At 61.0% G+C, this 26113-nt stretch overlaps 1 protein-coding gene and 1 non-coding gene across 2 annotated transcripts; both read left to right on the plus strand.

Annotated features, from left to right (window-relative positions):
- The first annotated feature begins 159 nt into the window (after positions 1 to 159).
- LOC142030480 (maestro heat-like repeat-containing protein family member 2B) lies at positions 160 to 12945 on the plus strand. The gene is made up of 20 exons (XM_075026716.1): positions 160 to 385; positions 705 to 1048; positions 2296 to 2418; positions 4215 to 4380; positions 4768 to 4866; positions 5458 to 5609; positions 5939 to 6082; positions 6601 to 6693; positions 7188 to 7257; positions 7369 to 7482; positions 7941 to 8014; positions 8339 to 8458; positions 9471 to 9578; positions 9772 to 10517; positions 10572 to 10590; positions 10637 to 10778; positions 11467 to 11519; positions 11958 to 12065; positions 12314 to 12433; positions 12634 to 12945. The coding sequence occupies exons 1-20, from the start codon at positions 160 to 162 to the stop codon at positions 12766 to 12768; spliced, it is 3156 nt and encodes a 1051-aa protein (XP_074882817.1). The 3' UTR covers positions 12769 to 12945.
- A 10548-nt stretch (positions 12946 to 23493) lies between these two features.
- Positions 23494 to 23567, plus strand: TRNAN-GUU (transfer RNA asparagine (anticodon GUU)). The gene has a single exon. It is a non-coding gene; the product is annotated as a tRNA-Asn (tRNA).
- Positions 23568 to 26113: the final 2546 nt, after the last annotated feature.

Here is a 26113-nt window from a genome sequence, read left to right on the forward strand (position 1 = left end):
GCCTGGGACACCCCACCAGTATCAGTCCCCTGCCGAAGGAAAAGTCTTCTCTTCTGAGAGAGAAAAGAAGTCCCAGTCTTCCCAGGGACAGAGCTGGGAAGGGCTGTCTGGAGCAAGTCTTTGCTAAAACTGTTTGAGGAGCATGAGCAAATTCAAGTGATGGAAAATCCTGCATTTCTGGGCCTGGGGGGGTCCCCAGGGTGCTGCTGCGTCCCCAGCACATGTCCCCATGTCACCGGAGCCCTCTGTGAGGTCACAGTGGTTGGGCTCTACATCTTCCTCCTGGGGCTGGTGCTGCCCCAGTTTCTCATGGCTTTTGCGTGGAGGAGCAGCGTGTCGATCCGTGGGATCCTGTTGCCCATGCGGAGGATGAGAGCGCTCAGAGGTGAGGGGCTGGTGGGAGGCTGGGGTCTGATACGTGCTGGGGGCAGTGTCTGTCCCAGCCGGGTGCTGGGGGCTGCCTCCCATCACCTCTCATCCTGCTGCCAGGCACGTCCCGGAGGGTCCTGGCTCCATCCTCTCCCTGGCCACCGTGAGGCAGCTGGGGGCCGCTCCGAGGTGACTTGGGCTGGCCGGCTCTTGTCAGGGCTGCCCAGCCCCAGCCCTGCCGGCCTCTCCTTGCGGAGCCCATGTCCGTCCCCTGGCCAGCTCAGGGCCCCTGTGCTGGACTCGCTCCAGCGCATTGCTGCCGTTCTGTCACTGAGGAGCCCGGGACGGGCCCAGTCCCCCAAGATGGTCTTCCCACTGCCGCGGTGAGGGGAAGACTCCCTCCCCTCATCCCACTGACTTCCCTCTTGCCAGTACAGCCCAGCACAGGCTGATAGTGCTGGGGCAGTCTGGGAAGATCCTCACCCCTCCCTGGCGCGAAGCCCCGCAGCCAGCAAAGCCATTTCTTTCTTTTCTTGCAGCTCTCTGCTCATGCGTGCGTTCCCAGTCCAGACCTGCGCGTTCTGAGGACAGAGGCGGGGTGACGGGGACCGTCCCTGCGGCCGTCACTACCTTTGTGGCCGTCGGGACTTCTCTGCTAAAGCGACTGCAAGACCATGAGGTGAGGTGGGGGTTGAGGGCTCCCCTCCATGCCCCTGGCTTCCCCGGGTGCCGTGGCAGAGGGGCGTCTCACCTGACAGCACCTCTGCCCTCCTGCAGGCGCTTTGTCCCCAGGCGCCGATCCTGCTGCTCAAGCTGGACTAATGCCATTGCTCCCCACTCCTTTCCCCGGGAGCTCCCAGTGATGGGGCTCCTGCCCATGCGAGGAGCAACACTGGGCCCCAAGGCGCAGGGTGCTCACGGCTTCCCCTCCTCGGGGCATGGTCTCGTTCCCATGCCTTCCCCTTTGTCACGGTCCATTGGGATCTCTCAAATGTACAGGACAACATACGCTGTGATTTCAACTTTATTTCATGAGCTCAGTCAGAAATACAATAAAAAACCATGACAGGGGCTCAATTCCCTTCTCCCAGACTCGTCTATCACGTGAATTCACTCCTTCACCAGTCAAGTCGTAAGGTTTCATAACTTATAATCTGTAACTCTTAATATCGCGCACGTATGAGCAAAAAAAAGAATTTTTTTGCTATGAACCTATGAGCCAACTGAGAGAGCGCTCACCCTTCCTCCTCCATCACGGTGTGGGCGTCCCCTGTGTCGCACCGGGAAGCATGAAAGCCTCAGCAGTTCAGCTGCTGTTGGATCTGCTTCAAAAGCTTTTTGAGTAAGCTGATGTTTTATACCCTCCAGCTTGGAGGCTGGGTCTATACCATTTCCGTACATTAGTGGATTCTGAGGAAACTACCAGACAAAAGGTAATGGCTGCCGGAGACAGCCATCCGCAGCTGGTAGTGGCTGCATCATGGCCCTTTAGCTCTCTCTGGCCACCCGTCCTGCCTACGCGGTGCTCTCGCTTTGACCTAATGGTGCTGCTCCCAGCATACACCAGGCCTTAGCAGGAGCTGGGTTAGCCAAAATCTAGGCAGGAGTTGAGTGAACAGTCACACCCTTCCTTGTCCGGCACTTTCCCCCTGACCTCCGCCATCCCCCGTTTTCAGGAGTGACCGCCCAGGCTCCCATGTGGCCTTTTGCCCCGGTGGAGTCGATCTCCCTGTCTGACTCTCTGCTCGTGTCAGAGGCGCCGTGGAAGATCCTGCTGTTCCCCGTGGCTGTCCTGACCGATGCCTGCAACTCGTCCCTCGTGCCTGTGTCACGCAGATGATTTGGGGGGCAGCAGGTCTCTGTCGTGGCTCCCTGGGAACAAGGGCAAAGCAAGTCCCATCACTCCCCTTTGTGGTCCCTCCCCAGGGTGACCGAGTGGAGACGTACCGGGAGCTGGAGAGCGTCTTGTGGGGAGACGACGGCTGTTTGACGAGTGGCGTTGTGAACCGCCTGATAGCAGAGGCGTTGAGTGACATGCGAGCAGCCCAGGTGAGCTTGTTCTCTTTCAAGGCCACCCAAGCAGCCTGCCTCTGCCCCTGGTTTTGGGGGAAATACAGAGTGGCGCAGAGATGTTCCTCGGTTGTTCAGACCCAGCAGAGGTCCTAAGGGAGAGGCTCTGGGGACTCGTCATGACAGGGAATTTGGAGAGGGGAGTGTTGTGTTAAAGGGTAAAGACTTCTGGCAGAAAATAACCCCCCTTGCGTTCCAGCTTGTCTTTAGATGTCAGAGGGGCTGGGGGCGGCTAGGCTTAGATTCTGGGTGATGCCCAATTCAGCACTGTAAGTCCGGTCGCGTTCAATGTGTTGAACTATCACGATTATGGACGCACAAATAGCGCACTGTACTTTCAGTTTAGTCGCGTTCAATGAACTATCACAGCCAGACTTAAGGAGCTTGGTTGCGTTCAATGAACTATCATGGCTAGATTTTAATGAATAGTACAGTTTGTTAAAGCAACAGGAGTACAGGTTCTTTTGGATTGCCGATGATAAATACACTGTCTGCAAGGCACGTGCAAATAATAATACAGTCGACTACAAGCGCATTCAATTATGGAAGAAAAAGAGCTCTAAAGAATTCTAAGTTTCCCGGGAAAGCACTCGGTACAGCCGAGTGTTCGAATCTCACCCAAGAGGTGTCCCTCTGGGGGGAAGAGAGGTTCAGCCTGTCGACTGACCCCAGAAGGCAGTGATGTCCTCCCAACTTGTCCACGATGGTATCTTCCCTAGTAGTCCCCCTCTCTTTGGGCCTTTTTATACTATTTTCCTATTTAGGTGGAGCTCGAGTGACTCAAGTCATGCATGCCTTTACTTTGATTGGTATTAAGTTCTCTCGCCTTGCTTTTAAAAGGACATGCTAGAAAAAAATTCAGAGCGCAGGCTCAGTGAGGGGTGGTTGCACTTTGGAGGCGGGTAGCTTTTGGGATGGAGGTGTGTTTTGGTATTATAATGAGCAAAGTTCACCCAGAGGACGTGAAGTTGCGTGTCAGTACCCCAGGACAGGGCACTTAGGAGATAAATCAGAAGTAGGGCGGTAGATCGACAGAACCCCCATGATTTTACCTCCTTGCTTCCGTGGATTCAATGCAGGGACCTACCGTTCCTATCATTCCAGTTCCCTATCCCTGTGATAGGGACTGGCCCACAGAGAGACTGGCCGTGGCGTCTCCGCTCCACTCCACTCCACCCTCCGTGTTACTTCTCTTAGGGTCAGCACACCAAACTCCCTTGGTGTTGCTAACATCTAAGGTTGCAGGTTACGTTGCACAGAGAATTATTAGGGAACCGATTCCTTGCGTGTCCACTGCATTCCACCCTGGAGGTTTTGCCTTCCCTCAAGGGGGTGCGGGGAACACACTGATAAGTCACTTCTAGCAGTCACTCCACAGGGAGGCAGGGAACTGTGCAGAGAAGCGGACTCGGGGCTGTTTCTAACTGAGCGACAGCTGGGTTCAAGCTCAACACTGTTTGTCCTGCTTTGAGGAAGAGCCGTGGCAACCCACCAGCCCCACGGAGAGGTCCCAGGGGGGTCCTGAGTCTGCGGCAGTTTGATCCTGGCATCTGCATGGAGAGGGAGAGGGGGCAGCAGCACAGGGCTGTTCTGGGGCAAAGCCTCCCTCATCTCGCCAGGGAACTGCTCGCCTATCCCAGGGTACAAGAGGCAGCAGCCGCTCGGCCCCGAGCACAGCTGTCCCGAGGGGTCTCGCAGAGGAGATGGGGTCATTCAGCCTGCCCTAGTGCCTCAGCCTTTTTCTCCGGAGTGTTTAACCCGTGACGCTTTTGCAGGGTGTGACAGGTGACGTGAAGATGGCCGCTAGTGACGTCCTGGTAGCTCTGGCCCGCTCCCACTTCCACTTTGTCATGTCCGAGCTCCAGAGCCACCTGAAGGCCATGAGGAAGGTCCCTGATGAGATTGTGCTCCTCACCTTGGGCAAAATGGCCCGCAGATATGGTATGGCACCCTGGGCCTTGGGTAGAGATCTGTGATAACAAGGAGAAGGGATCCTCCCCCTCCCTAAACGCCCTGTGTTGAACTGGGGGGCTACGGAGTTGCCGTGCCTCCTTGTTCCGCGCCAGGGCCAGTTGGCAGCTCTGCCTTATCAGCCCGATCCCAGTTCCCAAAGGGTGGGAACCTGTTGGAGACAAACCCGCAGGGTCTTGGCCCCCCACCGTCCTCCCCATTTCCCCAAAGGGCTTCCCCCCTGGCGAAGGCAGCCCGTCCCACGCCCTCCGGCACGTCCTGCGTGGCCCAGCAGCCCCAGCCCTGGCAGGGATGGACCCCAGTCTCCCGTGTCTCTCACCGACCCTCTCGGTCCCTCTGTCCCTGCCTCCTCTGCAGCCCTGCGGTGCATCCCCTTTGTGGGAATGACGCTGCTCGCCCTGCGCGCCGTGCTGACCCGGGTGGGGAGCGGCGAGGTCCTGCATGCCGTCTGCAGCGGTGAGTGTCGGCTCCTTGGCTGGGGTCCTAGGGGCAGGGGCGGCCTTCGATGCCTCCATGTGATCTCAGAGGGAACGTGGTGGGTGTGAGCCCGGGGCAATCCCAAACTGCAGCGAGTGGGTAGGAGAAGCGGGAGAAGGCCAGGAGGTTTCTGTGGGCGGGACGCGGCAGCGCTGCACGGAGAAACTCCTGGGTCCCTTCCCATGGTTTCTGTTCCCCCGCTTCCCTCCGGGATTAAACTCCCTGCTCTGAAAGGGCGAGTATGAGGGAAGGGAAGGGAAAAGAAAAGGGAAGGGAAAAGGGAGGGGAAAAGGGAAGGGAAAAGGGAAGGGAAGGGTGTGCAGTTGGAAATGCTGGAGGGGAAGGGGCCGCTGAGGAGGAGAAGGTGCGATGGGTGTGAGGAGGAGAGAAACGGTGGGGTGTTTGAACCCAGGCACCTCAAGAGCACGGCTTGCCCTCGGATCCAGATCTAGTGCTGGGCTGAGCCCTGCCGAGCCTGGGACCGTCCTTAAAGCAGGCTTGGGCGTGAACGCAAGGTACCGTCCCTGCTGCAGACTCTCACATGCTCCCTTTTCCTTTGTCCTGGTGCAGTCCTGGAGCAATGGTCGAAAGGAGTCAGTACATACCTCTGCAGCTGGGAGCAATGCCCCTTCCCTCGCAAGGGGGTAGCACAGTTCTGTGAAGCCATTTACCCGCTCTTCCGCTATGTGGTGGCAAATTGGCTGGACTGCAAGGAGGAAGAGGTGAGAAGTGCTGCTTTCCACGCCCGGGGCTGCAGCAGGGATGACCGTGGCGCTGGGTCCGTCTGTGCCCAGTGGGGTGCGAGCAGAGGGCCGAGGGGAGGGGGGCTTCCCGACGGGAAGCAGCCGAGCCTTGGGGCCTTTCTGCAGGGAGGGCTGGGGTAGCAGGGTGGGGAAGTGCTCTCTCTCCTCTGGAGCGAGCCCTTCTTCTGCAGGGCAGAAGGGAAAGGGAAACTCCTTCCCACTGGGAAGGGCAGACCGGTGTCCAGGGGATGCTGAGCACTAGGCAGACCTTCGGCCCTCCAAGCGGAGCCTCTCCCTTCCCTCTTCAGGACAAGCAGGCTGTCCTCGGGGCAGTGGCTGCCATGCTGGGGGTCCTTCTGCATGAGGAGCAGTACCGAGAGCAGACCTGGGAGCCGCTCCTCTGGCTCCTGCTGCAATGCCAGGAGGTCCGAGACAACTCCCGGCTCACCAAGGTGAGATGTTGCGCAGGGCCTGGCGTGGCTGCTGGGGTGGGTCTGCGCGAGTGCTAAGAGGCACTGGGGAGCTGTGGGGTGCCAGGAGGAGCTGGGAAGCCCTTAGAGAAGGAACAGGAAGAGCAGAGGAGGCCTGAGGTTTCCTGGGCTCTTTGGGCAGAAGAGGAGAAACCCGGGGCAGGGCGGGAGGGAGGCAAGAGTCCCTGGGGCTCAACTGCTTGGGAAGGGAGGCATTGCCAGCTCCCTGAGGCTCTGTGTGCAGGAAGAGCTTTGCCCGAACGCCCAGGGCCATGTCCAGTCCCATGCGGCGACTGGCGAGGTCTGATGAGTGGGAAACTGAGTTGTCAAGCCCGGGCTCCGTTCCGAGGAAAGAGACCCTCTTGATGCTGCTCTGCTCGTCGGGCTTTTCCCTGGGAGCTGATGTTTGGGGCTCCCCTTATCCCAGATGTGCTGGGTTTCTCCCTTCCCAAGTGCCTTTAGGTGGCTTTAGCCTCCTCTTCCCCCCCGTTCTCTTGTAGAGCCTCAGCTATGTCCTGGAGATACTGGAGGGAGTTCAGACCCCAATGCCACAGGGCACGGCTCTTGCCACCGGCACCGCTGTGCGCCGCCAGGTAAGGGGAGCCCTGCGCCCTGCCGCAAGCCTGGGGCCTGCACCCGTGATTGCCACGGAGGGGAAGGACCTGCCGGCTGGCAGGGCAGAGCAGGGCGTTCCTCCACTGGGACCTTCCTGCAGGCCCGGAGCATGCCAGGACTTCGATCCGGGTGCCATCTTAAGGCTGCAGGAGGCCTGATCCTGGCTGTTTGGCACGGGCCTGAGCGGCAGCCCGGTTCCCACAGCCATTTCCCTCTCGGCCAAGTCGCAGGAGGACTCTGGAGCGCCAGCACCCTGAGGGCAGCCTTTCAGCGCTGCTCAGCCTCAGCTCCTGGGCAGCCTGGGCTGCCGCAAACCTCTGTGTGTGCCCGGGGCCACCGTGGGGTGGGCTGGGTTTCGGCTGTGGGTCCCATGCCCAGAGTGCCCAGGGAGAGGAGAACGGAGAGCACCATTACTTTTCAGTCCCTCTCAGCACTGATGCCACTTTCTCTAAAATGGATCTTGTTCCCACAGCTCCCTGATGTGACCGAGGAGCCTGGCCCGGCCCAGAAGGCAGTGCTGTCCCGCTGCATCATGCTGCAGGGTAAGGAGAGGAGACTGGGCGATGGCCCGCCGTGCCGTGGCAGCTCTCTCCCTGTCCTTGGCTGTTGGGGACAGCTGCCTGCTGATGCAGAATGCGCTTTCTTCCCCGCAGCACGAATGCGCCCCGAGGAGACAGTCATGTTTCTGCACTCCCAGCTGAGCGGTGGGAGCGAGGCCGGTCGCGTGGCAGCCCTGGGCCTGCTGGGAGTGCTGGCCCGCGCTGACGGTCAGTGCCACAGACCAGGGACGCAAGGCAGGGGTTGGGGCTGCTGGGCTGACAGCAGGAACGGGCCGAAAGTGGGGCACCCGCACCCAAAGGGAGCTGCGAAGAGCGGGTCCCCCAGCCGAGCTGACGCCCCGCAGCAGGGCTCTCCCCCGGCAGTTAGAAATGCCGGCACACCAGGGACGACGCTCCAAGCTCTGTAACACGGGCAGGCTGGTGGGCGGGCAGGTGGGCTGCTTTGCACAGGAGCTGCTCGTACCCGTGCTGCTTCTCTTGTTCTCTCTGTTGCCATAGCCTTCGGTCCCTGTAAAATAGCCTCTGGAAGTGGGGTTGCTCCGGCTACGCCGCTGCTTCCCGTGAAGCCAGTCAGGCCCCGCTCTTCTGTCCCATTGGAAGCTTCAGGGGATCCTTTCTGCCACTGGGGCTCTGCCTCAATGCACACCTCTCCGTATCTCTTCCAGCACCTGCGGTGAGAGAGAAGCTGCCCCAGCTGGTGGAGGCCACGCGCTCCTTGTGCAGTGACCCCAGTGCCCAGGTGAACTGGCTTGGGAAGGGAGGGTGCCGCCAGGGGAGGCAGAGAAACCCTTTCCCGTGGGACAGAGCCAGGGGGCCTGGGGAAGTGCTGGCGCGTTGCCCAGGTGGTGGCTGATGGCTCATCCCTGGGGAGAGCTGGCAGGGCAGAGCAGGGAGGTCTCTGCGCTCTGTGGGGCAAATGCCCATCCAGCCTGGTGCTGAAGCCCAGCCCTGACGCCAGGAGCGAAAGCTTCTGCCGTGGCCTCGCCACCTCTCTGCGAGCCACAAAGGCGCAAACCCTCTGGGTTTTGAACAGGAGGGTCATAACCACACTCTCCCCTGGCAGGTGCGGAGGGCAGTTCTGGAGTTCAGCAGGGAGCGGCTCAGCTCCGGATCCCAGAGCTGCTGGCCATGGGATGTGGTGGGGCACATCTTCAGCGAGTTCAGCCGGACCTCGGGCAGACTGGTAAGGGCAGAGCAGGACACCCAGGGCTGGTTTTTTTGACCAGTGCCTGGACCGTGCTGAGAGCTCCTGCCGGCGGCCTCGGCCTTGGAGAGCTCCATGCTGCAGAGCCATCGGCGCTGGCACTGCCGTCAGAGCCGCTTCCGAATGGCCGTTCCCCGTGGGTGTCTGTGCCGATGTTGGTGGAGATGTCAGTGGATGATGTGGGTTTACACCTCGTCATGCCACCCGGCACTGTGGTGCCGAGCTGTGCCCACAGGCGCCTTCGGCAAAGCCGCCTTGCAAAGGGAGGGTCTCGTAGGGGCAGGACATCTTCCATCCTTAAATGCTGGTGGACGGTGAGCAAAACACAGCCAGTGCAGACAGGTGGGCCTGGCTAGAGGAGCTTTCTGTGGTGTTCTCGTGCTCTGGCCCTCCAAAGCACACCCTGCCCATCCAGTAACAGTCTGGGGGCCCACATCCCTTCTGGCAAGGGGACGGGCTGTTTGGCAGTCCCTGTGGTGAGCATTTCCCAGCATTCAGCTGGGTGCCCAGGAGGTGAAAGCTGGGGATGGCCGAGCCTCCCGCTGACTCGCCGAGGACATTCCCTCTGGCCGCACCTTCCCTCTAGCTGGGAGATCCACGTGCGTCGCTCTGAGGCTCGGGGAGGCTCTGCTTTGGGAGCAGGGCAAAGGAAAGGGCTTCTGGGTGCTCCTCCACATCCGTCGGGCTGGGTGTGCTGCCTCCAGGGCTGGCACTGAGCACAGCCTTGCTGAAGGGCACGTTCCTCACCTCTGCTTTGGTGGCACGACAGCAGCATTTGGGCCCCAGGGGACCGAGTAGACAAGCAGCGGCACTGTCTGCTCCCAGGCTTCCCAGTCCTTCCCAGGGTCTGGGACCCGGTCCTCGAGCTGGGTCCGTCTGGCCATCGGGAGGGAGGCAGGCACGGGAGCAAGAGGAGCACTGGTGAGGCGTGCCTGAGCCTCATCAGCTGGGAGCTGAAGGTAATTGGGGGTTTGCCAACTCTGTCTTACAGGTGGCAGGAGGCCTTTTTGCCTGGGAAAACCCAGAGGATGGAGCAATTCGAGCCCTGTGCCTGGACATCGTGGGCTCACTGGACGTCACTCTGAGAGGGATGACCAAAGTAAGTTGCCCTCTGTCCTGCTGCTGTGGCCACTCCTTGCCTTCAGGACATTTTTCCGTGTGCTCCCCCGTGCCCTGAACCTGTCCCCTCCTGCGCTGAAGCGCACCAGGCTCAGGGAAACGCAGACCGTCCTTTTCGTCTTCGCGCTGAGCGGAAATGCCAGTGTGGCGAATTGCCCGGTTCTTCTCTGCAGCTCCTGTGGCCGAGGCTGCTGCAGTACGTGGTGCCAGCCCAGTACAGCGGCATGCTGATCCCGCTCTCCCGCTGCCTCCGAGCCCTGGTTGAGAGACGGGAGAGAGCGGGGTGCGAGGAGGAGGAGGAGGAGCCGGATGCCATGGACTCCCAGGAGCAAGGTAGGAGCCCCAGCGAGTGCTGCTGCTGGGTTTGGCCAGGGGTCAGGCCAGCCCGCGTCTCCCTGCGCCCCACCAGCCCTGAGCAGGAGCCCAGGAAAAGCAAAGGGCAGAGACAGGCTCTGCTGCTGGGCACGAGGGGCTCTGCCCTGCGTGGCCCCTTGCCCGGCGCAGAGGCCTGGCTCTCCTGCTCGCAGCGCTCTCCTGGTGAGCCGGGGCTCGCTCCTGGCCGTGCTGGAGCTGCCTTCATCTCCTGCTGGGCAGCCCTGGGGAGCCCCCCAGCCAGCGCTATTGCAGCGCAGCTGCTCTCAGCCCTCAGCCCTGTGTGGGGCTATCGGAGGCGTGAGGCTCGTCAGCTCACCCAGCCTTTCTGCCTCCCCACAGCCCGGCTGCCGGCTCCCCAGGCCCTGCTGGCTCGACTGCTGGTGAGTAGCGGGGCCCTGGGGAAAGAGCTTTTCTGGCCAGGGGTGGTGGGAGATCCCGGGGTGGAGATGCTGTTGAGGCCAGTGCCGGGAGCCCCCAAGGAGGAGGCAGCATGCCCGAGCCCATCAGGGATCCCACTCCGTTCTCAGGGCTGGCAGCACCCTGGGTGAAGCCATCGGCTGCCTGCTGCCAGCCAAGCGGCAGCGAGCTCCCTCCCGAGCTCCCTCCTGGGAGAAGCTGTGGCTCTGGCGGCAGGAGCGACCCTTCTCTCCTGCCCTCCTCTAGGTGGTGGCGGCAGCTCCTTACCCGAGCCGCGAACGCGCAGTCGCTGCCTTGCAGCTGCTGCAGGCCCTCCACGGCAGGATCCACAGAGGCTTGGGGGCGGCGTGGGCGACCGAGATCCCCCTCCTGCTGCAGTACCTGGAAGGTAAAGTGCAGGTGGGGAGGGAGAGGCTGGAGGGGAGGGAGGGGGGCAGGAAAACGCAGCTGCCCGGCGCGACGGAGGGCAATTGTCCCCAGTTCTCCAGCACTTGCTCTGCTGCCTTTCCCCTTCCAGGGAGCCGGTGCTGAGGCTGGGGGCAGCTGTCCCCTGGCATCAGTTCGGCCCAGGGGATGGACGGGGCCGTTGATGTCCCCTCGGAGGGCAGGTCTTGGCATCACCCAAGGATGGTGTCTGGGAGAGGGACAGGACTGGTGCTCCTGGAGGGGGTGCAGCCCTCGGCTTTGGAGGACCAAGTCCCCAGGCCAGGCGAGGTTTGCAGCAGCTGTCCTCGGCAGTAGCCTGGGAGAAGGGCTGGAAATGGGCAAAAGGCAATGGGTGGTTCGGGAGAAAATGTGTGTTGGGACCGGGTGGTTGGAGTTGTTGTGGGAGCTGCAGTCGCTCAGTGGGGATCTGCTGCGGCCAGTGCGTCCTTCCCCAGATTGAGTCAATGCCTCTGACGGCCGCCCCTGGGATCCCTCCTGTGTCTTTGGCCTCGCAAGGGCTTTCGCGTAGGCCCTCTCTAGCCTGATGGCCTGGGACTTTTGGGAGGTCGGACTGCAGAGGAGAGCGCCGGACTCGTCTTTGGCGTGAGCTTAAATAGCTGCGAGAGCTTTTGCTTCCTCTTGCTTCCTAGGCAGAACTGAGAGCTCCCTGGCCTCTGCAGAGTGGGAGCGCCGTGTGCTTAAGGTACAGCATCCTTGCGGGGGTGTCACAAATCGAGGGGGGAGAAGAGGGAGCAAAGTTGTGGGAGGAAGCTCGGGGCTGCCTGTGTAGGCACCAGGAGGTGGGGGCACCTCCTGAGCACCCTGCGCCTCCCCCGGCAGTAGGTGCCGGCCCACTCAAGAGGAGCTGCTGCCTGCACACGTGCCACGGCTGATGGCTAATGCCCTCTAACGCTGTGGCACGCGCCTTAGCACTGCCTCCTCCTCTAAGTCCGGCCTGCCGGGGGGTCTCACATGAGGCGTTAGGAGAAGAGGGAAGCTGGTGAAAAGAGGGTTGGGTGGGGTGAGGGAAGAGACTGCCGTTCCCGGCAGCTCTCCCCCGCAGCATCCCGGGACACGTGAGCGTGGAAAGGGCCCTGGCCAAGGTCCGGGGAACACTCGCTTCCTTTCCCGTTCACACCAGTTTCTGCGAGCGTCGCTGGAGCCCGTGGAGGACAAGGCCTGGACCGTAGGCCTGAGCCAGGAGCTGAGCCAGCGGCTGGGCAGCTCTGCTGCCGGCTCCTGGGAGAAGGTGTGTGTCCTGCCCGGCACTGGGGCTGGAGCTGGCGCTGGTGCTCTGCCCACGCAGGCAGATTTCACTGCTTTCCTTTCCCTCGTCCCCAAAAGGCGTTTCCCCTGGGCTGCCCCAGCGGCTGGCCACAGCCTGGCATCGTGGCCGGCTCTGCCTGCTCCCGGAGGTGGTGGGGTCCATCTGGGGCCAGCCCTCTCCTGACGGGCCGGGCCATGACTGCATCTCGGGCTCGGCTTCTTCTCTTTCAGCTTTTCCTGTACAAGGCTCTTGGGACGGTGCTGGCAGCTTGTCAGGACCTCAGACACGTCCAAGGGCAGGTGCTGAGGTTCCTCCAGGAGACAAACCCTGTGGAGCTGTCTGAGGCCAAGGTGGGGTGATGCTCCTGTCCTGAGCATCCCCTGGATTTTCCTGGGGGAGAGGGAGGGCTGCTCCTGGGCCAGCTCCAGACCTCCTTCCTTTCCCCGTTGCTGCTGTTTCCTGCTTGCTGCAACGTCCTGCCTGGCCACTGTCGCTGGCCACGGCTGAATGCCTGGACTGGAACCGACTCCCCGTTTCTCCGTGGTTGCAGGGAATGATTTCTGTTGTGTCCCACGCTGCCGAGAGCCACTTCCACCTGGTCTTGGGCACGGTGACTATGTTCTCTGCCGCTTTCACCAAAGACTGGTCCCGCCAGGCTTCCACGGGCTGGGAGGTAAGGGAATGAGGGGCTTGCTGGTTGGCTTTCCTTTTTTGGCCTTCTTTCCACTTCTACACCTGCAGCAGCCACCCTGTGGCAGCTGCCTTTAGATTAACCTTCTTGGAAGAGCTACCCGAGACCTGTGTTTCAGAGGGGACATCCTGGCCTTGGGGCCCCTGAGGTGTCTTTGGAGAGGATGGGGTTTGGCACCTGGTGGATCAGAGCCACCCAGCTGGGGCAGCTGCAGCAGTTGCTTGCTTGCTCGCTTGCTCGCAGCCACATTGCCCTGACTTAACTTCAGCAGGAGCTGGTGACAAGGGGGTGGGCACAGTGTGACACTCTGCCCCTTCCTCAAAGCTGAGGGCTGGGAGCAGGAGCCTGGTGAGGTCTCGTTGGCTCTGCTCCCCACCTGGGGGCTGTGGGGAAGCCTTTCTGGGCAGGGCAGGGCCCTGCAGAGAGAGCAGTGCAGCCTGGCCTGGGGAGGTGAGCAGACCAGGCTCATCTGCGCCACTGACCCGCACAGGCTGCACGGCTCTGAGCAGGACCGTGACAGGCTATGTCGGGTACCTGTCCGCAGAAAGGTTCCAGACAGCTCCTCGACCTCTCGAGTCAGTGGTGTAACAGCCAGCAGCGTGTGCGATGCTGGCTGCACCTCCTCCCTCTCCGAGGGAGAGAACTCAAGCTGCGGGGTGGGAACAACTCCCAGCCCCAGCACTCGCAGCTCGGGGAGCTGCTGGGAGGTGCTGGGGGAAACAAAGAGCTGGCGAGGGTGCGGGGCAGGGCCTGCCGCAGGAGCCCGCCGCAGGAGTCCCGGGGCTGATGTCTCAGGGCACTTCTGTCGACACAGGTACAGCGGCGGCGGAAGATGGAGCGAACCCGGACCATTCGTGCTGCTCTCATGCGCACCTACAGCGGCATTGCGCTGCATGCCCCCAAGGAGCAGCTGCTCACCTGTGTGGATAAAGAAATCATGGGCAACATCCTGAGGCTCTCCAGAGATAAAGAGAGGGTAGGAGCACAGGGCGCGTAGGGTGGGGATGCCCGGGTGCCCCAGCTCCGGACCCTCGGGGCTGGGGTCTACCGAGATGGGCGGTCTCTTCCTAAAGACCTCCCAAGGAGGGGTTTGTCCTCAACGTGCAGATGCAAGCCCTCCGTGGGTTCCCCCTGCCCATGCTCCTCTTCCACCTCTCAGCCCTTCAAAGAGTTCAAGGGGTGCTTTGCTCTCTTTGGCCTCAGGACTTGCAGCTCAAGCTCGCCCTGGTGCAGAGCATCACCGAGGTCAGTTGTGCCATCCAGGCTGCGGGCGACTGCGGCAGCTTTGAGCTCTCCTTAAAGCAGGAGGCGATGCGGACCCTGCTGGTGAGTGTCCGTAGCTGGAGCCGTCACACGGGGGAGTTTTGGGCTGCGCCATCAGCCTGGTTTCCCCAGAGGCACGATGGCCTCTCGGCTTCACGTGAGCTCCTGGAGCTGTGTCCGCAGCTGGTGGGGCCCTTGGGTGCTGGTACTGGGTGGCTGTGGCTGAGGAGCAGGGTCCCTCCTGCAGTGCCTTTGGGGTTCCGTGGGGGAGATGGGGCAGCGTCTGCCCAGGCCTGGCAGCAGAGCCTGTCCCCGGGGCGGCGGGAGGGCTGTCCGGTGTCCCTGCCCGCTGCCAACTCTGCACTTGTCTCTGGGACTTGCAGGACTGGATAAAGAGGGAGCCCTGGGACTCCCTGGTGTATGGAGTGTTTCAGGCCCTGGAGGAGTTGAGGTGAGGTCTGTTCCCCAGGCTCTGGGCACTCCCAGTGTGCCCCAGCCCAGCTTGAGCATGGGGCCAGGAGCTGCTGGGGCTGTGGAGTGGGAGGGTGTTCCCCATTCCAGGTGTCTCCCAGAAGAAGGGAGCCCCAGGGGTTCCTTAACCTGGTGGGGGGGGTTGCCTGCTGCCTGGGAGGAGGTAGGAATTGCTGGAGCTGAAGGCAGTGCTCGCTGGCATGGGCTGGGGGGGTTGGATTTGGGGCCCTCGATTAGGAGGGACTCAGTTGTGGTTTAAACCACCCTGGAGAGGGCTAGTAAATCCCCTTTCTGTTTTGTCTCCCTTCTTCCTCTGGCCAGCAAGCTGAGGCCGCCTCTGAGCAGGAAGGAAAATGGCAACCTGCTGGCAGTGTGCTGCCAGAGTGTTTTGTCCCATCCTTCCAAGGAGCAGATGAAAAAGGGAAGGAAGAGTGTGAGGGCAGCTGCGAACATGGAGGTACCCACCGGCCAGTGCCTGCCCACCTCTGGGTCAGGATCCCACCTCAGCACGCGCTGGCAGCCCCCATGATGCATAGCCTCAGCTCTCCTTTGCTGCTTTTAGCTTCTGCGCAGGAGAGGCATGGAAGATCTGGGCCACCTCATAGAAACCATTCTGGAGGCTGAGGCGACCTCTGCCTGCTTTTGCAAAGCGTTCCACGTGAGTAGCCACGGGGCAACAGGGAAAGCGTTGCCAGGGCAGAGAATCGAGACCTTAGTGGGTGATAGGAGGTGGATACCTTTCCTCCAGACAAATGGGGCTTTGGCTCCTTGCTCTGGGGCTGTGCATCTGGCCGGGGCTGGGGGTCAGGAGCGCCCGGCCACTGCAGCCCCAGGACAGGCAGCGAAGTGGGCCCTGGTGGAGGGAAAGCCAAGAGCCAGCCCTGAGCTGGGCGAGAGCAGCCCTGGGGGGAAGGCCGGAGCAGGGAGACGCCAGCAGGGAAGCAAGACCGAGGGCAGGGCAGAGGCGGCTGCAGAGCGCGAGGCGGTGAAGGCTGCAGGGCCGGTGCTTGGTGGGGCGGGGGATGCACCAGGAAGGGGCCAGAGAAGAAGGGAGAGGGAGAGGGATCTCGGGGAGAGAAAGATTCCTGTTGCGAGAGAGATGCCCCCTGCCCCAGGTCCTGAAGGGCTGGCTCACCTCAGCCAAAGAAGGGGAGCGGGAGAGAGCCCTGCAGGTTTGCACCCACGTGCTGGGCGCTTGCAAGGAGCGATGTGAGCTCACGGTGAGTAGGGACCCTCCGCGTGCCCTGGTGCCCCTTTGCCACCATTCGTGGCCCTGGAAAGGAGCCCTGCCCAGCTGGGTGCTGGCTTTCGGGGCCCCTGGGATTATGGGGCAGCCCTTCTGCCTGCCCTTCTGCCTGGTCGCTGCCCAGGGAGCAGGCTGGGCAGTAGAGGCGAGCGGGCGCTGGGGCTGCCTGCAACCTTTTTCCTGCTGCTGTCCCCTGCAGAGAGGATGTTCCTACAAGCAGTTCGGCTCCCTGGTGGGACTGCTGGGGTCTCTGACCAGCGACTGCCTGGACACGTGCCATCAGAGGGCATGGGTCTGCCTTGACTACCTTCTCCAAATGCAAGGTGAGGAGAGCAGGCGCTTCCCAGCCTTGCTCAGCCCAATCCTCCCTCCCTCCCTTCCTGGCCTGGCGCCACCGGGGTCCCGTGGAGGGAAGGGGGAGGCAACGTGCTCGGCTGGTTTTGTGCCCCCACCCTGTTAGCCCTCTGCCCCCCTGCCCATCTCAGGAAGGATCCCTGAGAGAGTGTTGCCGAGTCCCACCTCCCCGGGGCGTGCGTGAGGTTGGGTGGTCAGGGCCATCCCTCACTGCTGTCTGAGAGCAGGACATCGTCACCAGTGCTGGGGACTGTCCCCCTCCACGTCTGTCCCTCTCCACGGTCCAGGAGAGACAGAGGGTGGTCAGACAACTCGCTCGGATGAGGTCCCCGACGTTTCAGAGGGTGCCTGCCCCCTCGCTCCCTGCCTTCAGCCTGGAGAGACAGGCAGCTACCCAGGCAGTCTCCAAAGTCATCCCTGGCAGGGAAGAAATCTCCTGTGGAGCACAAGAGGGGAAGCCAATTTGCTGCCCAGAGCAAACTGGGCAGGGAGGAGGGATCTGAGCTGCAGGCCCAGAGCGTGCTGCAAAGGGTTGTGTTTGCACCCTTTCCTCTTCAGGCAGCAGGGTCTGCCTGTGCTGGGGAAGTCACAGGGAGGTTTCCTGCCTCCCAGAGACGATGGTGGCCTGTGTGGGAATAGGGGACGCAGCTGCTAGGAGCAGAGGCTGCTGAAACCCTGAAGCCCCAGCAAATGGTTTAAGGAGGAAGAGGGCTCTTTCCAGCCCGGGATTTGTCAGCCATTTATCGGGCTCAGGAAATCCCGCTGCCCCAAGTTCAGGAGAGCCCTGGCTTTCCCTGTGGCCTTCCCTGCCACCACGGGGGGTTCTCCTTTACTGGTATCTGGGGCCAGAGGTTGGCTTTCTGTAGACGTGACTCCTCTTCTCTCCTGCTGTTTGTTCCAGCCAAGAGCATGAAGGTGCCGCAGGCAGATGAGATCCGGTGCCTTTATGAGGAGCTGAACAGCCCGGACACCGAGACTGTTGCGGAGACCTGTACCCAAATAACAAAGGTAACTGGCCCCGAAACAGTGGGGTGGGGGCCCAGCTCCTGGGCTCCTGCACGTCTCCCTGCTCCCCTCCAGAGTCTCTGTCTCCAGAGCGGGCTGTCCAGGACAGCTGTTGTTAGCAAGTAGCAGGAGGCTCTGAGGCAAGACCGTCCTTTAGGCACGCTGGAGCAGACACCGTGATGTGTGTGTTTGCACACACGTGTGTGTGCGTGAGTGCTCTTGTCAGAATACCAATTTGGTATATAAGCAAACAACAAGGGGGTAGACACTTCCAAATCGGTTAGCTGCACCAGATGTAAACAGCACTGTAGGCACAGCAGGAGGGCCAAGAGACTGGCCCCTCCATGACTGCTGAACTAACAGTCCCGTCAAGTTGCCTTTCCTTTCCGAATCGCTGGGGCAGAGCTGTGATGCGGGCTCTCCTGTTCCTGACTTCTCTCCAGGCTGTTTGCAGGTGCATCCCTGCAGCACAGGCTGTGGACTTTCTGACTGCCATCCTGGACAGCTTGCTGCATGTCACGCGCCCACGTGCAAGAGCAGTGGGAAAGTGGGTGTTCATCTTCCTGGTGGAATGCAGAGAGGAGATAGTCCAGGAGGTAAAGGAGAGCTTTTTTGCCATTAGACTTTGTCTTTTCTCCTGTTGGCTGTTGCACTACACCCTGTGCAGTTGGCATGGGCTCAAGAAATGCCGCCTGTGTGCCGAGCCAAGGGGCTACTGATGGTCCGAGTCGTGCATTAGCACCCGCTGCTGGCGCCTGCTCCAGCTGGTGACAAGGCTATGGGCACTTCTTGTCCAAAGTCTGCCATTGGTCTGGGTCCTTCCCATGAGTGAGGCACTGGGAGGCACCAGCCTTGCCATTCCTCCCCTTCCTCTGGGGTCACTGTCAGTCCTCCCTGCCCTGGGACCCACCTCACCCTTCTCTTTCTTCACTGGTCCCCAATTCCATCTACTCTGAGCTTTGCTGGGCACGCTAGGTTTTCCACAGGTTGCATCGCTGTTCATTGCTCTCATTGCTTTCCCCGACTGTGGTGTTACCCAGCCTGTGAGGTGCCCTTCCTTTAGCCACTAGTTGCTGCCCATCTGTAGCCTGGGAGCCTCTGGCCTCGTGCTGTGCCTGCCCTTTCAAGGCTCCTGTTCTCCTCCGCTCACGCTCTGCTGCGCTCCGCTTGGGCTCTAGGGCCACCAGTGGCTCAAGCAGTGCAGACTAACTCAGTCTCAGGAGGGTGGAGGCAAGGAAAAGCGTCCCTGGAGAACGGGGTTCCTCTGGAAGGAGACACGTGCGCTTGCAGAGGCCCTGCAAGGCATCTGCGGGGTCTCAAAGAGCGTGTTTGGTCGTGGTCTTGCATCGCTATGGACACATGGGGAGAGTTAGCCAAGCGTTGAGCGTGAAATGGGTCCGTGTCCTCTGTGTGCACACAGGGCACGCAGCTGCTCATAGGGTTGGGCCCCGGCACGTGCAGCGACCGAGGCTGTGCATGTGAGCGTGTGCATGCGTGTGCGTGTGTGCATGCAGGTGCACGATTGCCAAGAGCACACTGGGCTCCAGATGTGAGCCAGGGTCAGGCAGGGTGGAAGGCGTGAGGTTTCGAGCTGGATCTGGACTCTGTGTCGAGGCAGCAGGCATCGCTTGTCTGCCGAATGACTGTGTCTGGGCCCCACAGGAGGGGGTAAAGGAGCCCCCCTTCTTTCTCCTCTTCTTCCATTCAGGTGCCAAAAATCCTGAGCACCCTTTACAGCTACGTGCAGCAGAGCACCCACAGGCCCTTCGTGCTCCGTGCAGTGTTTCTCCTCACCCGCTTTCACCAGGAGCCTGTAATCAGCAGTCTCCTCCAGAAGAGTCTGCTCATGGACAGGTACGGGCACTACCCACCTCCCCACTGTAGTCAAACAGGGACCCTGCAGCTTCCTTGCCCTGGGGGGGTCCGGTTGAGAAGCAGGTCTTTTTTTTCTGCCCAAGCAGTCTGGAGTGTTGCAAGACTGCATGCTTGTGTCTCTGCTGTGAGTGGGGCATTGTAAGCCCCATTGCAGGTGAGGAAGTTTGAGGGCACCGCAGGACCGCAAGGATACGGGCTCAGGGGTGAACGTCTCTTCCCTTGCAGTGACACGGTGGAGCTGTGGAGGAGCCTGGGGAGAAGCATCCTCGGCATTCAGATCCTGAGGTGCTTAGTGGAGAAATTAAACAGAGCAGGAAACGACCGCCTGGGGACGGACTCCTCCACTTGTGAGCAGCACAGCTGTCAGACTGCTCTGGAGACTCTGAAGGTACGTTCAACGGCAGACACGTTTCTGCAGCTCGGCATCTGCTTGCTAACTCACACTTGGGCGCAAGGGAGTCAGGTGCCCTTTGCGGGTGCCTGTGGAGATTCGCAGGGCGCTGTGCTGGGCCGGCCTCAAGGAGTGTGGGGAGCCAGGGCAGTTTGGTACTCCTGAGCCACAAGGCTGTCGCAGGAGTGACAAGTGTGGACAGTGACCCCCCACCCCGGGCAGGCGGGGGAACCAGGCTGGTGGGAAAAGGCCTTCCCTGAACAGGTGGTTCTTGGTCATGTTTCTCTGCAGATCACCCGTGCCATCTCCGAGGTGGTGTTTGACCTGAGGAGCACGGAGGAGCTCATGCAACTGCTTCCCCACCTCCTTCCCAGCCTGCTCAGGTGGGCCAGTGAAATGCTGGGTGGGGAGAGGCAGCTTTTGCTCATGACCAGCTGGAAACAACTGCATGTGGAGAAGCCGTGCAGGTAAAGAGCCGAAGGGGCAGATGGAGGGGCTGGCTTCAGTTCCCCGTGCCAAGGCATGTGCCTTTGTGGGGCTGAGGGAGGGCTTCGCCTGCCCCACTTCCTAGATGTGGAAAGCGGTCGTCGTGGTTGGTTTTACTTCTGTTCCTTCATGGAGAAACTCCAGCTCCCAGGCAGGAAGGTCTTACGCAGCTCATACTGCGGACGGCCGTCCTCTTGCCTCCTGCATACCCTTGTGTGCACAATAGCATTGCACTCCCTCAATGGACCCCCGCTGGAGAAGTGACTCTTGCGGGCCCTGGTGTCATTCTTGGCCAAAGGCTGGTGGGAAGAGGTATGAGGTGTTGGCCTTGGTTGACACCTAGCGTGGAGTCAGTCTAGAGGCGTGGGTTTTCTTCTGCTTCGGTGGGTCTGGGGCATGAAGAAAATGCCAGTGTCGTTAGCTGCAGTCTGAAAGGCTGTGAAGCATCTTTCCAGGGGTATTTAGCTCTGCTGCAGATCAGTCTTCCCCTAACCTGCTGCCATTTGAGAGTTCTTGGGGTTTCTGGCAGTGGTGCTATTTGGACTTGTTTTGTTTGATTGGGTTTGTTTATTTTGCGCTTTGTTTCTTTTGCCAGGATTTTCCTTTCAGCTATAAAGTTGGTGCTGGGCAAATGCATGGGGCAGAGATGGATGCAGCTGCTCGAGATTTGGGGAGTGTGGGCTCGCCTGGAAGACCCCGTGGCTCACCCTCAGGGGGTGCGTCTCCTGATCAGGTAAGAGCCCCAGGGATGCATCTGGCCAACTCCTGCAGGGCTGTGCCCAGGGAAATGGCCGCTGGAACCCTCCCGGTGTGCCTGGGAAGCCGTCGGGAGCTGAAGAGTAGTGTCTGCATCAGCACAAGTGAATTTTGGAGGCCCGGCCTGTGGCCTTCCTGGGTAACTGTGTCCCTCGCTTGTGACCCCTGCGCAGCTTACTGCTCCACACTGGGGTCATCTCCCCCGGTCTGGTGAAGAACCTCTTGCTGTGGCTGAATTCCTGCTCAGTTCAACTGCGATGACAGCTACAGCTTTCTTTGCTGAGGTAAGGCAGGAGATGGGGAAGGAAGGGGTCAGAGGACTTTTACTGAGATACTGCTGCTTGGGATGTCTTTTTTTGTGGGAAGATCCCCGGCGAACGGGTCCCTGGAGCGGGGTGGCCAGGGGAGCACCTGGCCGGGACCAGGTCCCCACGGCGCTGCCTGTGGTGTTGTTCCAGATCTCTCGGGACCGCAGGACGACAGGGACCTCCGAGCGAGGCAGGCGCTAGAGGAATCCCTCCGCAATACCTGGCCCCAGCCAGCACCACAGAGTTAATTAAAGCTCATCAAAAGACACCGAAAGGGGAGTATATCTGTTCTTTCCCTAACAGCACCCCGGCGGCTGGTGAGACAACGTGTGGGTGACACCGAGGCTGGGGGCTGCCAGCTGTGGGGCCCCTCTCAGATCTTCCCGGGCTGGGGACAATGGAGTCATGCCGGGACAGACCCCAGAGCAGGGGTCTCCCCGTGGGGTCCTGGGGCCTTGCCGTGCCCTCCCACTGCCCATGGGGATCCCCTCGCCACCCCTCCCGCCGTGGCACGACCACCTCCAGCACCAGCCCGCGCTGGTGCAGGGAACAGCCCGGGAGAGCCCCGACCATATCGCCACAGCAGGCTTCGCCCTCCCGGTGTCCCATCACGCTGGGCCCCCCCACGGCACTGCCCAGTGACACACTGGGGGGAGTAGGGGGCACTGGGGGGAACCGAGGGGGTCACAGGAGGTTACAGGTGTGTGGGCAGGGGGCGGAAGGGGGGCACTGGGGGACGAGTGGGGAATGGCGGGGGGACATAAAGGGTCAGCAGTGGCACAGGGGCCGAGCAGAGGGACGGAGAGTAGCATCTGGCTGGCCCATCAGACCCCTGCCCGTTAACCCAGGCCCCGCTGGTGCTGTTCCTCACCCCCAGCGAGCCTCTGCACATCTGCAGGGGGCAGGGGCAGCTCCACACAGGGAGGCCACCAGCAGAGACGTGGTTTTGTCCCTCGGGCTGCTGTGCACGCCGGCCCGGCTGCGAGCCCACGTGAGCCTCAGCCCCCTGTCCCGCGGGTCCCACCACACGCGTGACCCAAACGGAACGCTCTGCAAAGTTCGCTCAAAGGAAGCACGTGCTTCCGCCTTGCCCAGTCCTTCCTAAAGGTGTTCCTTGGTAAAGGTGAGGATGTAAGCGGGAACGGAGCCCCTTTCTGGGTTGAACAGCAGGCTGAGGGGGGCTCCTGCTGTGGCGGGGGCACCGGCAAGGGCCAAGCTGGCCAGTCTTCCTTCGTCCCGGTCTTCAGAGGTGGCAACCTCCTGCGTGCTCTGCTCTGGCCCGCGAGCCAGAGGAAGTTTCCCTCTCGAGTCCAGAGTCCTGCCCCATACACGGCACCCTGGGGCAAAGGGCAGAGGAACCAAGAGGTTCCCCTCCTTCGCAGGGTCCCCAGCGTCAGCTGTAGCATCGCGCCTATCCTTCGTAGTGCCCAGAGCCTCCTGTTTCGGGCCGAAATCCTCGGTTTTAGGGTCCAAACCCGCCTTTGATGACCCCCTGCCTTTCCTCAGGGCCCGCAGCTCCACGCTGAGGCGCTCAGCCCTAAAGGTGGAGTTCGTTGCCTGGCAACCTCCACCCAGCAGTCCCTGGGGAGTCAGCCAATCGCGTTTGAGGAGGCGGGGGCAAGGCATGTGATGGACAGGTAACCCACCAGTCAAGCTTCGAGGCCTGCAGGAAAGGCGGCAAGAGGGGCAAAAGCTGGGCACCCTGCCGGGGTGTGTGGGGGGGTGCTGGTTGGAGGCGGGGCATGCCCGCTCCACCAATCACAGCTGGCAAGAGCAGAGCACAGCTGACTGATGAGCCGCCTGACCCATCGCCGGATGGGAGGAGCAGTCTCAGGCAGCCAATCGGAGGAAACATCGCCTCAGGGGAGGGCGGGCAGCACACGCAGCAGGCGGCCAATCCCAGAGAGCATCACCTCAGGGGCACCTGGGCAGCCTGAGCCCTGGGGCCAGTCAGAGGCAGCCCTGAGGGGAGGGCGGGCCCCAAAGCAGGGCACAGTGACAGCCGAGGGGAGCGATCCGAGGCAGCACCGCCTGAAGGGAGGAGACTGGCAGCCCTCCCCAGCGGTGCTGACCCATGGGAGAAGAAGGTGGGGCCTTCTCATGGGGCCAGGAGGTTCCTGTAGGCACCTGCAGTGCCGAGGGCTCCGGCAGTCCTGGGAGCTGAGTGTGCCAGGCGCAGGGCAAGCGGCTGAGCTGGGCGTTCTCCAGCGGCAGGCATTTGGACGAGGGGCGCTCGGAGGGAACCCGTCTTGCCCTCCCGCTTCTTCTTGTGCTTCTTGAAGTCGAAGCACTTGTGCAAGGCTCCAGGAGGAGTTGATTTGGTGCCCGCCTTTGCTAACTGCAGGTGGGTGGCCTGCAGCGGGCAGGGAATGGGACAGGCCTGCTCGCAGGAATGCCGTGGGAGGGGAGGTCCGTCGCTCAGGGAGACAAGGATGAAGGGTGGGCCCTGAGGGTTGTGGTGCTTCTCTTCCCAGGTCCCCATTCCACGTGAGGAAGCTCTGCTTCCCTGGCAATGGCCAAACATCTGCCTGCCCTTGGGAAGCCCCGGGGAGCTCCCTTCGGGAGTCTCTGTGGCGCAATCGGTTAGCGCGTTCGGCTGTTAACCGAAAGGTTGGTGGTTCGAGCCCACCCAGGGACGCCTCTCCCGTCCTGCCTGCCTATGCCACAGTGTGCTAGCCTTGTTTAAGTTCCCTTCCAACCCAAAGCAGCCTATGGCTCTAGAAAAAAACACAGGCTCTTCAGTCCCCTCAGCAAAGCCAGAGGAAGGAAAGAAAACTGATAGCACCAGTTCCTTATTCTGATTTGCCTGCCCAGCTTGGGGAGCAGGGCTTAGCTCCCACCTGAGCTCAACCCACCACATAATTTGCCTTAGTTCTACTTTCTTGTAGCTGAGGATGGGGGAGTGATAGAACGGCTTTGGTGGGCACCTGGCGTTCAGCCAGGGTCAACCCATCACAGTCTTTTTGGTGGAGAATGCGGGCAGTGTGAGGAATTTGAGATAAGGATAGTAACTGAGAGAGGTAACGGGCAAAACATGGACTGAACGCAGCTAGAGAGTTAAGAGCTGCTTGATAAGTGGGGAATTCTTTTTGTTGATGTGAGTGAAGATTTTGTGTGATGAATGTAGATTTTAATGACCGTTCTTAAAAATGTGATACACAGAGGTTTTGGTAGCGGGGGGGGGTTACAGGGGTGGCTTCTGTAAGAAGCTGCTGGAAGCTTCCCCTGTGTTTGAGAGAGAGCGAGCCCATACCAGCCGGCTCTAAGACGGACCCGCCGCCGGCCAAGGCCGAGCCACTCAGTGATAGTGGTAACGCCTCTGGAACAGCCGCCCGAGAGAGGAGTGAGAACATGTAAGAGAAACAAGCCTGCGGACACCAAGGTCAGTGAAGAAGGAGGGGGAGGAGATGCTCCAGGCGCCGGAGCGAAGATTCCCCTGCAGCCCGTGGTGAAGACCCTGGTGAGGCAGGCTGTCCCCCTGCAGTCCAGGGAGGTCCACGGTGGAGCAGATCTCCACCTGCAGCCCGTGGAGGACCCCACGCCGGAGCAGGTGGGTTCCCGAAGGAGGCTGTGACCCCGTGGGAACCCCGCGCTGGAGCAGGTTCCTGGCAGGACCCGCGGATCTGCGGAGAGAGGAGCCCGTGGAGCAGGTTTTCTGGCAGGACTTGTGCCCCCGTGGGGGACCCGCGCTGGAGCAGTGTGCTCCTGACGGACTGCACACCGTGGAAAGGACCCATGCTGGAGCAGTTCGTGAAGAGCTGCAGCCCGTGGGAATGGCCCACGTTGGAGAAGTTCGTGGAGGACTGACCCCGTGGGTGGGACCCCACGCTGGAGCGGGGGAAGAGTGTGATCAGCCCTCACCCTGAGGAGGTGAAGCGGCAGAAAATAACGTGTGATGACCGTAAACCCCATCCCTGTCCCCCTTGTGCCGCTGGGGGGGCTTGGTGGAGAAATCCGGGAGTGAAGTTGTGCCCGGGAAGAAGGGAGGGGGGTGGGAAGGTGTTCTGAGATTTCGTTTTATTTCTCATTACCTTACTCTGGCTGATTTGTAATAAACTGAGCTAATTTTCCCTAAGCTGAGTCTGTTTTGCCTGGGACGGTAATTAGTGAATGATCTCTCCTGTCCTTATCTCTGGGCGTTCAGCCAGGGTCAACCCATCACATTTCTCTAAAGACACTAACAGTAGCGTGCTCTACAAACATTTCTCCTTTTTCTTGATGGTCATTAGACTCATTTCTTTACTCTTAGTAAACTTAATTGCTTGAATGTTCTGCCTTTCACCTGACTTGATCCCCATCCACTGCTGCTTGTTCTTCTCCAGACTCCTGCCTTCAGCCTGGGACACCCCACCAGTATCAGTCCCCTGCCGAAGGAAAAGTCTTCTCTTCTGAGAGAGAAAAGAAGTCCCAGTCTTCCCAGGGACAGAGCTGGGAAGGGCTGTCTGGAGCAAGTCTTTGCTAAAACTGTTTGAGGAGCATGAGCAAATTCAAGTGATGGAAAATCCTGCATTTCTGGGCCTGGGGGGGTCCCCAGGGTGCTGCTGCGTCCCCAGCACATGTCCCCATGTCACCGGAGCCCTCTGTGAGGTCACAGTGGTTGGGCTCTACATCTTCCTCCTGGGGCTGGTGCTGCCCCAGTTTCTCATGGCTTTTGCGTGGAGGAGCAGCGTGTCGATCCGTGGGATCCTGTTGCCCATGCGGAGGATGAGAGCGCTCAGAGGTGAGGGGCTGGTGGGAGGCTGGGGTCTGATACGTGCTGGGGGCAGTGTCTGTCCCAGCCGGGTGCTGGGGGCTGCCTCCCATCACCTCTCATCCTGCTGCCAGGCACGTCCCGGAGGGTCCTGGCTCCATCCTCTCCCTGGCCACCGTGAGGCAGCTGGGGGCCGCTCCGAGGTGACTTGGGCTGGCCGGCTCTTGTCAGGGCTGCCCAGCCCCAGCCCTGCCGGCCTCTCCTTGCGGAGCCCATGTCCGTCCCCTGGCCAGCTCAGGGCCCCTGTGCTGGACTCGCTCCAGCGCATTGCTGCCGTTCTGTCACTGAGGAGCCCGGGACGGGCCCAGTCCCCCAAGATGGTCTTCCCACTGCCGCGGTGAGGGGAAGACTCCCTCCCCTCATCCCACTGACTTCCCTCTTGCCAGTACAGCCCAGCACAGGCTGATAGTGCTGGGGCAGTCTGGGAAGATCCT

Source organism: Buteo buteo, chromosome 4, assembly GCF_964188355.1.
Source record: "Buteo buteo chromosome 4, bButBut1.hap1.1, whole genome shotgun sequence".
In the NCBI taxonomy this organism is placed as follows: domain Eukaryota; kingdom Metazoa; phylum Chordata; class Aves; order Accipitriformes; family Accipitridae; genus Buteo; species Buteo buteo.

Bases quoted from the DNA above. Each gene is read 5' to 3' on its own strand.
- LOC142030480 (XM_075026716.1), top strand. From the start codon at position 160: ATGGAAAATCCTGCATTTCTGGGCCTGGGGGGGTCCCCAGGGTGCTGC. The intron at 4,867-5,457 runs GTGAGTGTCGGC...GTCCTGGTGCAG, and splicing joins CCTGCATGCCGTCTGCAGCG to TCCTGGAGCAATGGTCGAAA. The intron at 9,579-9,771 runs GTAAGTTGCCCT...TCTTCTCTGCAG, and splicing joins CTCTGAGAGGGATGACCAAA to CTCCTGTGGCCGAGGCTGCT.